Source organism: Molothrus aeneus, chromosome 24, assembly GCF_037042795.1.
Source record: "Molothrus aeneus isolate 106 chromosome 24, BPBGC_Maene_1.0, whole genome shotgun sequence".
Lineage (NCBI taxonomy): Eukaryota > Metazoa > Chordata > Aves > Passeriformes > Icteridae > Molothrus > Molothrus aeneus.
Genome location: NC_089669.1, coordinates 5,894,704 through 5,910,673, shown reverse-complemented (window position 1 = coordinate 5,910,673; position 15,970 = coordinate 5,894,704). Strand labels below are relative to the sequence as shown.

The window sequence follows — 15,970 nt, the reverse complement described above, 5'->3', positions numbered from 1 at the left end:
CCCTCTCAGGAGAGAATTTCTTCCCTAGATTTCCCCTCTTTCAGTGTGAAACCATTCCCCATTGTCCCATTGCTGCAGTTTCTGATGAAGAGTCCCTTTCTGGCTTCTTGTAGGTCCCTTCAGATACTGGAAGGCTGCTGCCATGACAGGCTGAGCTGAAGTGCAGATCTTCAAAACTGGTACAGGAATTCCCACAAAATGTGCTGAGGCCTGGACTATGCAGGAACAGCACAACAACATTTCCTTCAGGCCAGAGAGGTGCAATCACTGTGTCTCTGACAAACCTGATCTGCCCTCCTCCTTTTGTGGTTAAACTGCTTTCTGTCCCCTAAAAGAGACCACAAAGGGATTTTGGAATCTCTCTCCACCACACCTGCAGCAGCACTGGAGAACACACAGGGAGGATTCCTTGCAGGGAGAGTGGTACCTGCTGGCACTGATGGCAGTGCCCTGGGAGTGCACCAGGACACAGGCATGGCACAGAAGCCAGTAAAATACTTTTCCTTTTTCTGTAGGTCAGTCCTACTTTTATGTTGCCCTTGAGCGCTCACAGCCCTAAGACAAACATTTTCTGAACAATTCAGTGACTGTGCTTGGTAGAAGTTACTGAAATAAAGGAAGATATCATAATTTATTTGCCTTAACAAGGCTAGGGAGAAAAAAAAAGCACCTCTGAAGGGGAAGAGGGACATCTCCATCTCCCTCCTTGCACCTTCCCCTGTTCAATTTGCTGTGGAAACTTGCTATCACTGTAAGGCAGCTGCCACTCACCTCATAGCTCTACTTTGGACTCTGATACCTACCTACCTACCTCTTCAGACAGGAAGAAACTCTTCCCACACTTCTTGGACAGCTGCATGCTGGGACAAATGCATCTGCAGGCACCAGCAACTCAGGAAATTGGTTTTAAGGCCACAGCAGGGGCTGGGATTAAAGGCAGTCAGCTAGACCCCACATTGGCACTAAAGAGGCACCTCTGTCCTTTGCTCCAGTCCCCTCTCTGTCCTGCTGGGGACCATGGCACAACAAGTTACTGCTGTGAAGAACACCAACACAGTCACAAGGCATTAGACAAGGGCTAACACAACACCTGCCAGTGCCCTGGCCCCTCTCAGGGTCCTTTTTCTGCTGCTCACCCAGACGTGCTCGTGTCCTGGGTCCCTGCATCTGGCTCCGGAGCTCGGGCCGAAGGTGGAATTTCTTGGCTTCGTCCACGAGGTCTCTGCACTGCAGGCTGCAGCGGATGAAGGGCTGGGGAGAAACATGAGTCACTGCTACATGCAATGTATTTTAAGAAACCTCAGAAGAACTGTCCTAAAGCCAACTCTCATCAGCTCAGACAGCATGAAAAGGACTTGTGTGCGGGTCCTGGGAAATGCAAAGGCAACTGAAGGTGCTGAGAAGATATGGCTCCATCCTCACAGTCTGGCACTGAAGGCTCCTTAAAGAAAATGGCTGCATTGGAACACTAAGGAAAAACCACTTCTGCTCCATTTAAGCCAGCAGAAGTATGGCTAGGAAGGGGAACTGGCAGTGAAACCACACTTGTTGTGCCCCACACAATTTGACCTGCACCTGCCATTGGAGAGGAGCAGGAGAGCACAGCACAATGAAACTGTTTAGCTGATTTACTGCCCTGATCACTGTGCACACGGGACATGGAGCTGTGAAGAGGCACCAGGAACACTGAGGTCTTGTTGAAGAGTGAGGGGCATGCAAGGACAGCCTCATATCCTTGCACAATGCTGTGTAATTCCCTTCCCTAGCTGAGGGCCTGGACCAACCTCCTTTCAGCTCAGCTATCATTTTCCTATGGGTGTTGGGTGTACATGCTGCTTCAGTAAGTTCAGATTTACCTCTACAGGTTCCTGGTGTCCGTGTGAGACAGGCACATGGGGCCAACACTCCACTCTCCACACTGCCCCAAGCTGAGGATGTGCCACCAGTGTGTGGCCCTGCCAGACTGGACAGGTCACCCTCCACGTTCACTCTGAGAGCTGAGGGCTGCACACACTCTGTCTCAGGCTGGATTTGGAACAGATCTATTTGTTTTGGTACCAGTCCCTTTTCCATTAGCTTAAATTTCAGTTTGAAGTGGACCACGATAATCTGACTGAACACCCTTTAGCTCTGGCACAACCTACCACAACGGCCCATTAGGTTGTCCTGATTTAGTAACTTCCATAATCTATCACATTTGAGATGACTGTTGCTAAATCAGCCTTTTCCTGACATAGAGAAATGTCTGTCATTCACCACTCAGCACCTGTCAGGTGACAAGGGCTAGTGACCCTTGAGTACATCCTATGACCATCCAACCTGAAGGCTGGTTTGACCTTCTCTGGGCCTTCCTTTGAAATCTTGCCTGGGGTCATTTCCTGTCTGGAATTAACACTTAAAAGCTTAATTGTTGTCCCCATTTTGGGCTGCCTCTGCAGCATCCCAGAACACAAAGCAGCAGCGTTAGCCATGGCTCTTGGCTGTGTGTTGGTCCTGGACCCACACAGCTGCTGTCTTTCTCACTCAGAGGTACATTCTGTTCATCTGCACCTCAGACACCTTCTGAGGAGCCATGACCTTCCTGAGATCGATGCCAGCAATCTTCAGCCTGGGGAAGGGGACCTGCCAGTGCTTAGGAATGAAGGCAGAAGGCACTTGGAGACTGTAAGGGATGACAACAGAAAGGTGCTGTGGATATCTGCAGGGACAGCTGACTAATGGCACTGGAGAGGGCACCCTGGGGCTGCAGAGCAGGATGCTGTGACTGCTGGCACAGCAATCAGCTCAGTGTGACAGCAGCACTGCGCTGAGCAGGGACAGCTGCACAGTGTCACCAAACAGCAGCAGAGAAAGGGCTCTGCAGCCGTTCTGGGGCCAGCAGAGGCCAGGCAGGAGCAGCAGTGGCTGTTGTACTGTAGCAGACTCCATAGAATTGTGTGTCTAAGACCCCTTGGAGGGCTAAAACTTGACAGCAGGAATTGCTGAGTCATGATGAGATAGCAAAATAAGCTCCTGTCTTCTGCCTCTTGGACCCTAGCTTATCTCTATAACCCTATAGGTCACTGTCCCCTAACCCCTACTATTGGACAAGTTTGGATCCCCTATACCCTATAAAAAGGGGCTGTTTTAGCCCATTCAGCAGAAGAAGAGCCATCGCTGGAACCCTTCACAGACCCCTCAGTAAAACCATCGCTGTGGAACCACCAGGACCTCTCCTTCTCCTCTCTCTCATCTGTTTCTCCCCTGAGCCCACTGGTGCCTTAGCAAGCAAGAGCTGGAAATCCTGAGAGAGCTGATAATCACTAAAGAGCTGAAATCCACTAAGCTTGCTTAAGGTAGCAGCGGCTACGAGCGGCCTGGGTATGCGGGCACTCTGTCTCCAGGAGGGACTGAGCTGTGTGGGTAGGACTGCCTTGCTCAGGGCAAAGCCTGCTCTGGGGCAGGGGGACCTTCACCGTACCTCGGTGTCGATGACGTCGGTGATGTAGCGCGGCGTGAGCAGCGGCATCCGCACGTACTGCAGCAGCTCCGGCAGCGACGCCTCGCGCTCCTTCTTGGAGTGCTTCACCCAGTTTATCACCGCCTCGAACACCGGCTCCTCCGAGTCCACCTGCACACAGGCACACCCCGATCAGGGGCAGCAGAACAGCAGCTGCTGCCACGGAGCACACAGCGCTCAGCTGCTGCTCTGCTTCACAGCGAGCAGGGGAGGAGGACCCTTCAGCTACAGGTCCCTTGGGGAAATCCCCATAACCACAGTGAACTCCCTCACTTTCTTTTCCTTAAACCTGCATTTGCTTTTTCCCCTGCAGCTGAGATCAACCACGGGCAGCCCAAGTCCCAGAGCAGTGAGTGCTATGGTGCAGAGCAGAGCCTGGAGCTGAGAGCTCCTGCAAAATTCAAAGTGCTATCAAAGAGAAGATTAGAATCATGTTTCCTTTGCACAGCAAAGTGTCTGCCCTAGGCCCTGGCAGCCCTGGGCCTACACACTGCCCCACAGACATTCCAGCCAGAGCAGGTACATTTAAGGTTTCAATCCACCTTTTAAAAACTAAAAAAGATTTCAGAGTGGAGAATCCCAGGGCATGAACGCTACTGTTTATTTCTACTGTTTATTTTATTTTATCACTAGTTTATTTCTGTCTCCATTTAGGACCAGCACATGCTGGTGCTTACACCACTTCTGGAGATTACACTGACTAAATAATCCAAATTTGATCCTTTAATGAGCCACAGATGCTTTGGACACCTTTGATTAACAAAAGCATAAGAATTGTATATCTATATCTATATATAAAAGAATTATATATTACTTCTATATATATAAGAATTATATATTACTTATATATTACTTAGACTTTGTTTTCTTTTTGCACATCTATCAGATCATCCGACATAAAAGGAAATCAGACATGAATTTATTATCACACAGTCTGTTAACTGAGACTAAATATGAAGATAAAAGAAGAGCTTGTGATGAAAGGACTGAGCCTTCCCACCAGCCTATGACTGGTCCCCTTTGAAATCCAGTCTGAAGCTGTCAGGCAGAATGTTTTGAAGCAGGGAGCCACTGAGGTTAATTATATAAGGCATTCTTCTACACCATTGTTTTATATTTGTTACAGTGTAATTTGGAATGGCCTCTTTCTCTTGGAATTACAGGGGAAGGACATTTAGAGCTCACAAAAGGAGAGCAGACTACTGTATTGTTTCCAATTTCCCCACCTCCTCTTTAAATGCAATAATCCTGTGTTGATTTATTCCTTCCTGAACTGAATGTCCTCAGATATATTTAACAGCTTTACCATTCATTGAATCATTTATGTTTTCTGATAAATGATGAGTAACACTAAATGCAGGATCACACTGAGGACCTGTCATTGCACTTCTTGAGCAGCCCAGAGATTTTCTGAGGGTGTTCCCTTATCACACTCTTGATTCCACACAGCACCTCTGGGCTGGCACAGCAGGAGAGAGATCTGCTCCTTATCCCACACTGGTCGGGGCTGGAAGGGACTTTAAAGCCCATCCCATTCCACCCCCTGCCATGGGCAGGGACACTTTCCACCAGACCAGGCTGCTCCTGGTCCAGCTTGGCCTTGGACACTTCCAGGGAAGGGACAGCCACAGCTTCTCTGGGCACTCTGTGCCAGGGTCTCAGCATTCTCACAGGGAAGAATTTCTTCCCAACATCAAATCTAAATCTCTCCTCTTTAAAACTGTTACCCCTTGTCCATGTAAAAAGTCACTCTTCCTCTTTTTTATAAGCCCCTTTATAAGGTTTCCCTGCAGAATCCTCTTCTCCAGGTGAACAGCCCCAGCTCTCCCAGCCTGGCTCCAGAGCAGAGGGGCTCCAGCTCTCAGAACATCTCTGTGGCCTCCTCTGGACCCTCTCTAACAGGTTCACATGTTCCATGTTCTGTGAGAACCCCAGACCTGGACACAGCACTCCAGGTGAGGTCTCACAAGGACAGAGAAGAGGGGAGAATCCCCTCCTGTGCCCTACTCATCACATATTCTAAAGGTACCACAGTGCAAGCCCAACACACTGCCTGCTGCAAGGTCTGAACCAGCCCTTCCAATCCACAAGGAATGTCACCTCTCCTGAGCAAATCATCCAAGAAGCTTGGCTGGGTCATTCTGAAGTTCCTCATTCTTTTCTGGTCCCAGCCCAGAAGCTGCTGGCCTATGGCATCACAAGCCACAGGAGCTCAGCCCCTCACAGCACAAAACTGCAGTTGGTCAAACACCAAGCACACTCAGCCTCCTCCACTGCAGATCCCAGCCAGAGCTGGGGCCTTCACCACTGCCTCACAGGCTTTTTCTCAAGCAGCCTCATTAACAAGGGGATGTTGGCATGGCTGAAGACCACTTTCAAGGAACACATCAACAATTCTCCTCTGGCTACCCCTGTACTGGCTTTTCAGGAGTACCACCAAAGATATCCCATACACTGGTTTGCTTCCAGACATTCCTGCTCCCCTGAACTCTGAGCAGTGATTGCTTCAAGCCTTTCCACTGCAGTGAACATCAGCTCTCAACAAAATCCACCTCAATAAATAGGGGCCAATAAATAGTCAAGCTCTTTCCTCATTTACCTCATTTAATGTTCAACTTATTCATAGAAAAGTTGGAAAAATGTATCTGACATGTTCCAGTCACATAGCACACCCTCCAGCAGCTCACCTTCAGGGAACTAAATCTCCCTGTAACCCCTGGCAGAGTCAGACCACCCTGCACCAGCCCAGGATTCCTTGTGCAGCAGCCAAACAGAAGTTAGAGCTTGAGGCTATTTCTGAAATGTAGGCATTGAGACAACTTATCTTCTCCAGGGAAAGGAGGGAATGAAGGGCCAATAACTCTGCAAAGGGAACTAACTCGCTGTGATTGACTTGCAAGAAACACTTGTGTGACAACAAATTCTTACAGAGAAGCTACATGGTGTTGATAAAATTACAAACTCCAAAAATAAAAATAGATGCCTCTTGAAAATTAAATTTCAAATTCAGGAACTGTGTGAGAAGTCCATCCCAGGAGTATGGACTAATTACTGACTGGTTTCAATGTTTTATTTCAATGCTTTGCACAGTAATGGTACTTTTCAGGTTTTACCTGAATTTCATCACACTTGATGAGCTTTTCAACCTCTTCTTGATTTAAGAGGATAAACTCTTCATGCTGAACCACCTCTGGAAAATGTTTCTGGCTGAAGACCTCTGCAGCTTGCATTAGATCCACACAATTGTGTGTCTCAGCAAAATCCCGAATGCCCAAACAATTTGATGGATCCAGCTGGCTTTCTAGAAACTCACAGCAAGCTTGTTTCACACCTAGGGAAAATTGGAGGGGTGAATGAGCACTGCACACTTACTATCAATCCACTGCTTTGGCAAGGTCTTCAAAAAAGAAAGTTCTAAGCAATAATGAAAGTCCAATCCAAAGAACAAGTAAAAGTACTACAGAAACATACATGCATGTATTGCTTTGGAGACTGAGGACACTTGGAGCAGCCAGACCACGTGTTTGGGCTGGTTTGAGCTCTGGCTGTTCTATTCCAATGAAAGAATGATATCAATCTGATACCAGGAAGACTGCAGTGTGAGCTATACTCAGCTTCATGGATTATAAACCACTAATGTGTCTGCCAGTGGATATGGCACCAGATCTCTAGGACTATGATAACTTTTAGGCAACCTGTCTGGGATTTGGGATAATTGTCTGGGATAGCTCCATAGGTGCATGTGCAATGACAGCAACCAGTCTGTTACTGACCCAGACACACTGTGATGGCAGGTCAAATGACATCTAGGATTGCTTATTATAATAATCTAACTGAGCTGTAACATTTATGTGCTATACAGCTCACAACTCCTCTTGGGAGTCCTCCTGCAGAACTACAGTAGCCCAAAGAATGGAACCTGTTTTACCATTTTGTTTTGCACTCAAATCCATTCCTCCACCATGAGACCACAGCACACAAGAAAAGAGAAGTTGGACATAACTACTTAAAAATATCATTCCTCCCCCAGCCTCTCTTCCATGCACAGAGGGTCAAACAAACCAAATCTCTAAACAGCAGCAATGATGCAATTTGTGCTAATTTTTGAATTACCTTTCAGCTGAAGCAGACATGCTGCTGGAAGCAATTCTTGGACGTTTTCTACTGTCACATGCACAGTTTCTGTATATACAAAGTCCAGCAGGATTTCCATGGTGGAAGCTGTCAGGCCCTGGATATCCACACAGGGTTTATCCTTCTCTGAGAGCTGTAAATTGAAAGGGAGACACAGCTTTATTTTTCATTAATGTGATCAGAAAGCCCACAACCCTCAGCAGGTTTGAAAATAAGATCTGTCAGAGCTTTCAAGAGAGATTTGTCCTTTCTATTCTGGTGCTCACTGAAAGGATATAGGGAAGGAGGGAATTTCCCTACAGAATTCACTTACAGAAATGAGTAAGAGACAAAAGTTCTTTATGGCTCAAAAGGACAGTCACACAGCACAGTAAAACCTGTGAGCTGAGATCTGAGTCAGCAGAGATGACATGTGTCACCTGTGCAAGACAACTCCACTGTCTCCTCCATGCAGTACTCCAAGCTTTGCTCCAAGGGAATTCCTGCCTGAGCTGGATGTGTGTGACAGGCTGCAGTTCCCATGGAGCCTCCATCTAAGTGTTGGCCCAAATCAGGTTCTTTCACCCGGTGTGAAAGAGGCCAAATTGCCACACCCAGAGTCTGGGGATTTGATTCATTTCACTTCAGCACAGAAAGGGGGGCTGGGGACCAATCCCCAAAGCCCGCCAGACTGACAAAAAAGTTTATTATTTATACATTTTAGCAAACAAAGGCATTAATGTTCATTGGCTACAAGCTATCTAGTTCTCTTATTGATTAGCCTTCTATCTTCTATTGGTTAATGATTTCCTTGCTTCTTTTGCTAATTAGTCCCATGCTCAGTCTTTCTCTTCCTCTGGGTCAGGGGACTTCTGCAGTTGGTGGCTGTGAGTCAGCAGTCTCGACATGCCCCTGCCAGAATTACCTTCTGCCCATTCAGAGCTGAATTCAGCACAGCTGCTGGGCTGGCTTTATCAATTTCTTCCTTATTTTGGGAGTTTTGCCAAGTGTCTCTGTGGCCCAGAAATTTGGCTTCTCAGTGCCCCCTATCAGTAGGACATCCTTCTGCCTGAGCTTTGGTAACTTCTCCCTGGGCATGTCCAGCCCTAAACCTGACCAAGTCAATTCTACTGACACGTAATTTTCCTTTCCAACACCTGGACATCTTCACCATTCTTCTCTAAAACCAAGCCAAAGAAAAAGCTTTCTCAACTTGTCACTTTCCTGATATGTTCTTCAAGCTTATGGTGAACTTCATTCCTAAAATGAAACAAAGTAAAATGACAGTTTGTGCAGTGATGGCACTTACACAATCCAGGCTTTGTCCCTCGACTATTTAATCACCTCTATGATTAATTTTGGAATAATTATTTTTTCCAAGGAACATTATCCTCTCAACGGTCAATCTTTGGGAACAGCAAATTCTGTGAATCCATCAAATTTGCACAAAACAGATTATATTTCACAAAGCATCAGTTTCATGGTTCAGTGCCTCCAGCACAGAGCTGCTGGCAGAGCACCTGATGATTCCTGACCAATGGACTGGCTGGTGGGCTCACTGATCACACCCTGCACACTGCTGCCAGCTCAGCAGCATGGCTGCATCTCAAGGGATAATGATCTTCCTGTGGCACGCTGCAAAACCAGCCCCTGACTTCTGGAGCAGTCAGCACCAGTGCAAGCACAATGCAGATGAAAGCCCATGGCTTCTCTTGCCAAGAATGAGCCCAAAGTTGGTACAGCCAGTTGGGCAGAGGCTCAGGGAGCAGAGAGCATGGCCAAAGCACCAACACTGAGCTTCACATCTGCCACAGCTGGGGAAAAAGGAGGTGATACAGAAACAGAAAATAAGAGCAGTGGAAGCTACTCCTGCAGAGGCACTCCATGACACAGCACAGATGTCTGTCTGCTGGGACTGAGCCCTGTCTATCATGCAGAGATACACCTGCACAGAAGTACAGGAGGTAAGGGTGACCCTTGAAGGAATTTGAGGGAAGAGGCTTTTCAAATCTCTTGACTCAGTGAACAACCTTTATGGATTCCAAAGTTGGGAAGGAACTGCAAATTACCTTGTCTGACCTGCTGTGTGACAGGCCAGGCATTGCATTCAGAAGCTAAAACCAGTTCCTGCCTTGGGCCAGACAAAACATTCCTGAACCAAGACTAAGCTGTTTGTACCACAAAGGACACAGGTGCCACCAAAGTGCAGAACTGATCAGACAAGATGTCCAGATGATTCTAATAAGCAAATGAAGACACAGACCATACATATTTAGGACCAAAGATGTTACAAACTTCTACTGACCTCCTGATAGCTGTAAGCATCAGTTCTTCACACATCAGCCTGGAGCTGATAAAGAAGCTCCTGACCCACGATCAACCAACCATGTACATACTCTCTTTATATTGGTGACCACGACACAAACCACAAGGACAACTCTAATACCATACAGATGATTACTTCCTGTTTCCCTTCCACTACTTGGTTGTTCTTTTGCCCAGTTTACTCACATGCTAAGAATGCCTAGTAGGAAGGAAGTATTTTATGTAAATTCATCTAATGTCTGTGATGCAGAATTGGGATCCTAACATCATCCCTTAAAGAAGAGTCTCAGTGTGGAGACAATTTGATTCTGAACACAAAACCATGGATTGGTCTTGTTTGGAAGGGACCTTATGTGGACCCCCTCTGTCAGTTTGAAGCCATTTCCCTTTCTCCTATGACCCCAGTGAAAACAGTCTCTCTCCATTTTCTTGTTGGTTCCTTTCAGGTACTGGAAGGCCACCCCAGAGCCTTCTCCAGACTCAACAATCCAAATTCTCTCAGCCTTTCAGACTCATGAGGACTCTGAGCTGAGCTCCAGCCTGTGTGTGCAGCATTAGAGAACTGCCTGCAGTGCTCAGTGCTGGGCTGCTGGGACACAGACAGTCCCTGGTCCATCCATGCAGCCACATCCTTGGACTCAGAATGCAAAATGATGGCCATCCAATGCTAACAAACACACAGGCCAGGCAGCTTTCCCCTCCAAGGTGTTCACTGTTTACCTCTGAGGTTGTTCAGTGGCACCAGACACACCTCTGCTGTCAGAATTTCAGACTGGTTTCCCACTTTGCTGTTTAATATCAGAGCTCTGCTCACTCTCCCTGAAGGGAGTAGCCCATACATAGGAAGTGTGCAGCAGCACAGATCCCAAAATCAACCACAGCATCCAGGAAAACAACTAAGGACAGTCACTTCCAGGCCTCAGGAGTTTTACCTCAAGGCCCCCAAGGTGATGAAAGCCTTAAGGCAGGGGCTGAGGTTACAGCTCTTTTGTGAGACACAATGTTGCTTTTTCCATTCCACCCATCAATCATTCTGCTGGGTTTGGCTGGGGTAGTTTATTTCCCTCCCAGTGGCTGGCATGGGGCTGTATTTTGGATTTGTGCTGAATGTAGGGATGATAATGGAGATGTTTTTGTTATTGCTGAGCAGTGCTCACACAGAGCCAAGACCTTTTCTGCTTTTCATACTGCCAGGCTGGCAAGGGGGCTGGGGGTGTGTGGGGAGCTGGGAGGGGACACAGCGGGGACAGATGACCCAAAGTGACCAAAGGCATGTCCAGGCCATATGACACCATGCTCAGTACCCAAAGTGGGGGGCAGAAGGAAGGAGGGAAGGGATGTTTGGAGTGATGGTGTTTGCCTTCCCCAGTCACTGTAACGCGTCCTGGAACCCTGCTCTCCATGGGATGGATGAACACCTGCCTGCCCATGGGAAACAGGGAGTGAATTCCTGGGTCTGCTTTGTTTGCACATGTGACTTTTGCTTTCCATATTAAATTGTCTTTATCTCAACCCACAAATTTTCCAGCTTCTACCCTTCTGACTCCCTCCCTGATCTTGCTGGTGGGGGAGCAAGCACGAGGCTCTGAGGGGCTTGGCTGCTGCCTGGGGCTAAACCACGACAATCATGCAGGAGAATGGGTCTAAAATTTTGCAACTCCTTTCTTACCCAAGGCTACTTCTTGTTTTTGCCCTTACTAATACAGATACACAAAAGTACTCTGGAATAAACTCCAATTTCTTCTCACAGGGGGAGAGAAATGCTGGCATGACAGTGCTAATGTGTGGCTCACTGTACCCTGGAGAGCAATCACAGCACAGAGAAGCTGACCGTGTAAGAACCTGGAAACACCAGTTGTTTACTTTCAGAATAATATTTCTCTGTTCTGGGGGGAAAGGACCCTTCAATTTCTAGAACACAGCCTCCAAGAGAAGACAGAACAGTTTCCTTCTGAGGTGAAGCCAGTAATCAGCTCTTAAAAGATCCCAAGTCATGTTAACTTGGACAAACAAAGACAAATGCCAATGCACAGCCAAGATCCAGGGGAGATAAAACTGCTCTGCAATTTTCATTACAAGGAACAACCCTGCAGGTAAAACTGATGGTGTTTCAGTGCTCCCACACTGCTCAGCACAGGGGCAAAGCAAAGTGTTGTAAAAAGCCTGGGCTTCATCAGGTGATCAGTGGCTTCTCCTCATGTGGCAAAACGAGAACAAAAAATGGGAAGGAATTAATACTAAGCTAGACTGACAACTTCTTAGAATGTTAAAAGTCAGAAGTGAGAGAAGGAAGGAAACTTGAGACACAGAGAGAGGCAAAGGCAGTTCTTTATGACAACAGTATTGCTGCCAGTGTTGTACTGGCTATGCACAGATGTGACACCAGGAATACCGTGGCATAACCCCAGGAGAAAAGGCCAGGAATGCCATGGCATAACCCCAAGATCAATTCTGAGCAAAGCCTCGTGCAGCCCAGCCTGGCACATCAGAGCAGCCCAGCAGGCCCCAGAGCTGCAGGAGGGAAGCCATGGAGTGCTGAGGAAGCCCTGGCAGGGCCTGTCAGCCCATGGCACCACACACGCTCTGAGCTCTCTGGAGTCCCAGCCTGGCCAAACCCTGCACCCACACGTGCCTGGAGAGTGTCCAAGCACTGTCCCATCACAGCCCTGACACACAGAGGAAACATGGCCACTCTGAGGCTCACCAAGCTGCCCCTTCCTGGAAGGAAGTGTCCCACAAACACTCTGTAATTGTTGCCCCTTGGCAGGTTGGGCACTTTAGGGTTTCCATAACAAAGAAACGAGTTTGGAAGAAACACAAACCAAGCAAAAAGAAAGAAACCCTTAAAGCAGAGGCATTGTGGGAGCATGAGAGAGCAAGCAATTCTGCCCACTGAGCATAGCTGCTTTCCCAGGAAGAATTTAATTTCCTAGGAAGACTCACACGTCTGAATGAAGGTCACCATGATGTTACCGTTAACATGAATGTAACAAAGCAAGGAGACACAGCTCAGACCCAAAGCACACCAACCCCCAGCCTTTGTTAGCAGCCACAAAGAACATTCTGGAGCACATGGAGTAACACTGCCTAGAACAAGTCCAGAAGTCGAAAGCACTGACAGGAACGTGGAGGCAAACCCAGAGAAGCAGAGATACCTCTGTACTGCTGAGCACCTAGAGCTACTGGAGAACAGAGAACTTCAGCCTCCAGGGACTGAATCTGCTTTGTGCATTTTCTTCATCTAATTACATTTCCTTTATGCAGAGAAAAAGCACAAACCTGATGAATTTACAAATTTCATGAAGATATGGACAAAAAAATATATTGGTCTGAGGTCGGGCCACACAAGCATCATTTTGGTTTCTTTGCACAGGACTGTAAACACCTGCTGCCCTGACAGCACTGAGATAAGTGGGCACACAGAGAGCTCTGCCACAGCCTTCGTGCCTGGGTAAAACAAAGAAAAAAATCATTCTCTGATGCAATGACTCTTGGGCTAGCAGGGAGGGCTTTAGGACCTGTGAGCTACTTAACAATGTTTCTCCCTGCTCATGGGGAAGGTGGTAGGATAAGGAAAGCATCTTCCATAAGAAAAAGATGCAAAGATTGACTCCAGCTTATAAAGACAAAGCCAGGCAAAGCATCTGACATTCAGCAGCGAGTGCCAGCTCCAGCTGAGGCAGTGCCTGTCAGTGACTCAGGAAAACTGCACACAGGTAGTGCAAGTCTCACAGGAAGGGCTGAGAGCCAAGGTGCTCACAGGTGAGATGTGCTGGGTGCAGCACCTGGGGCTCAGAGCCACCCCAGCCCCAGTGACACCCCCACCCAGCCCAGCTCCCAGCCAGTGCCAAGGGCAGCCCAGAGCACGCATCAAACACCCTCCCTTGCACTGCAAGGGCTGCCCAGAATCCCCAGCACGGCTCCCACAGCGCTGTGCCAGGGCAGGAAAGATGCCCGGAACCACGGAAACCACAAATCAACACTAGAAAAATAAAGAAATGTATCAGAACTCTCCGGCTTGGCAGCTCAGCCTGGCAGCTCCCTGGGCACAGGGTGGTCACAGCAGACCATGAATCAAGGCCACAACCTCTTAACTCCCTACCAGGTCACAATAAATGGCTCTGGGGCCACCATAAGACACAGAATTACCTCGAGGGGCTCCAGGGCCACCAGGTCAGAACCCCAAGGGCTCCAGGGCCAGCATAGGGGGATTCACAGAGACCAAGGGCCGCCATGGAGATATCCAGGGCGACCATGGGGGTTCCTGAGGCACCCACAGCCACCATGAAGGGATCAAGAACCACAACGGGGGCATCCTGAGCAACCACGGGGAGTATCTAGTGGACTCCAGGATCACCACCAGGGGATCCTGGGCCCCTACGGGGGGATCCTGGCCCAGCTGCTGAGCAGCTCAACAGAGACCAGCCCAAGCACTGGGCGGCCCTGCCTCCTCCACCCACGGAGCACCCAGGGCCGGCGGCAGCACCGACCTCGCTGGTGAACATAGCGCAGAAGTAGTCGCTGCAGGCGGCCAGGACGATGCGGTGGGCCGGGAAGTCCTTGTGCTCCACGCGGAGGGTGACGTCGCAGAGCGTGTTGCTCTTACGCAGGGCGTTCATGGCGTTGAGGATGGACTTGGCGTGGGAGTTGGTCATGATGTCCTTGGGGGGGGCCATGGCGCGCGGCACCTGCGGGCACAGCCAGCACGGCCACATGGCACGGCGCCCGCCGCCGACAGGGGGCGCTGCCGCCGCACCGCCCTCAGCGCCCGCCCTCAGCGCCCGCCCCGCCCGGCGCCCCCGCCCACCGCGACCCCGCGCCGACGCCCGCCCGGAGCCGCCAGCTCAGCCCAGCCCGGCCCGGCCCCGCCTCACCCCGCCCTGCCCTGCCCCGCCCGGCTCGGCTCGGCTCGGCTCAGCCCGGCCCGGTCGCACTCACCGCCGCGGGGAGAGGTCCCGGCCCGCACACTTCGCCTCCCCCCGCCCTTCCCTCTCCCCGTGCCGCGCGCTCTGATTGCGTCATCGCGCTGCGCGCACAGCGCCCCGCCCCTGGGTGCCGGGCGGTTGCCGAGCAACGAGCCCGGAGCGGGCCCCACAGCGCCCCCCAGCGGCCCCCGCGGGACCCGCAGGACCCTGAGGGGCGCGGGGGGAACGGAGCACTGGGGGCGGTGAGGGAGCTGGAAAGGGGCTCAGCCTGGAGAAAAGGGGGCTCAGCCTGGAGAGAAGGAGGCTCAGGGGGCTCTTCTGGCTCTGCACAACTCCTCACAGGAGGGGACAGCCGGGGGATCGGGCTCTGCTGCAGGGAGCAGGGACAGGAGGAGAGGGAGCGGCCTCAGGCTGGGCCAGGGGAGGGTCAGGTTGGATAATGGGGGAAATTTCTTCCCTAGAGGGGTGGTCAGGCCCTTGCACAGGCTGCCCAGGGCAGTGGGCATGGAATGGTGGAATCACCATGCCTGAAAACGTTCAAAATATGCGTGGAGATGGCCCTGGGGACATGGCTTCACGGTGAATATGGCAATGCTGGGAGAGTGGTCGGACTCCATGATCTTAGAAGGCTTTTTCGAGACCTTAATGGAGCTGTGATTCCATGATTCTGGGTTCCCTGCTGCAGTGCTCTGGAAGCAGAGCCCTCACAGATCCCTCACAGAGCACAGGGCAGGGTGTGAGCTGCCTCCTTCCCCTGGTGTGGTTCCTGCCGGGTGATCCCCTGGATCTGGCTCTGCCAAGCTGGGAGCCAGGCTCCGGCAGCCTGCTCTAGAATCCCAGGATTTTAAAATTAATACTATTTTTGAGCTCTTCCCACACACACAACTCAACATCTCCGGCAGATCGCCTCCAGCTGACAGCCCTGAGCCGCCTCCGCTCCCCTCCTGCCCTCGAGCTTGCTTCCAAGCCTGCCTGGGGATGAATTTTAAAACCTGAATCCATACATACAGTCAGGTGCACAGTCATTGTCAACAACCTGAGATAAATTCCCAGCTAAATGTAGAACAGAGTATGACTTAAGGAATATGTCCATCAAGGTTGAGATATT

At 49.9% G+C, this 15,970-nt stretch overlaps 1 protein-coding gene across 2 annotated transcripts in view; it reads right to left on the bottom strand.

Moving 5' to 3' along the window:
* Window positions 1–14,959, bottom strand: part of KLHL12 (kelch like family member 12) — a 28,017-nt gene extending 13,058 nt beyond the window's left edge. Inside the window, exons 1-6 of one of the 2 annotated variants that reach the window (XM_066565343.1) lie at window positions 14,876–14,959; window positions 14,428–14,625; window positions 7,613–7,766; window positions 6,613–6,830; window positions 3,461–3,610; window positions 1,137–1,251 (exon numbers count right to left, since the gene is read on the bottom strand). In XM_066565343.1, the coding sequence (XP_066421440.1) occupies window positions 1,137–1,251; window positions 3,461–3,610; window positions 6,613–6,830; window positions 7,613–7,766; window positions 14,428–14,625; window positions 14,876–14,959 (919 nt within the window). Of the gene's footprint in view, window positions 1–1,136; window positions 1,252–3,460; window positions 3,611–6,612; window positions 6,831–7,612; window positions 7,767–14,427; window positions 14,670–14,875 lie in introns of those variants that run through there. The other variant, XM_066565344.1, reaches the window with a different exon arrangement.
* Between the last annotated feature and the right edge of the window lie 1,011 nt (window positions 14,960–15,970).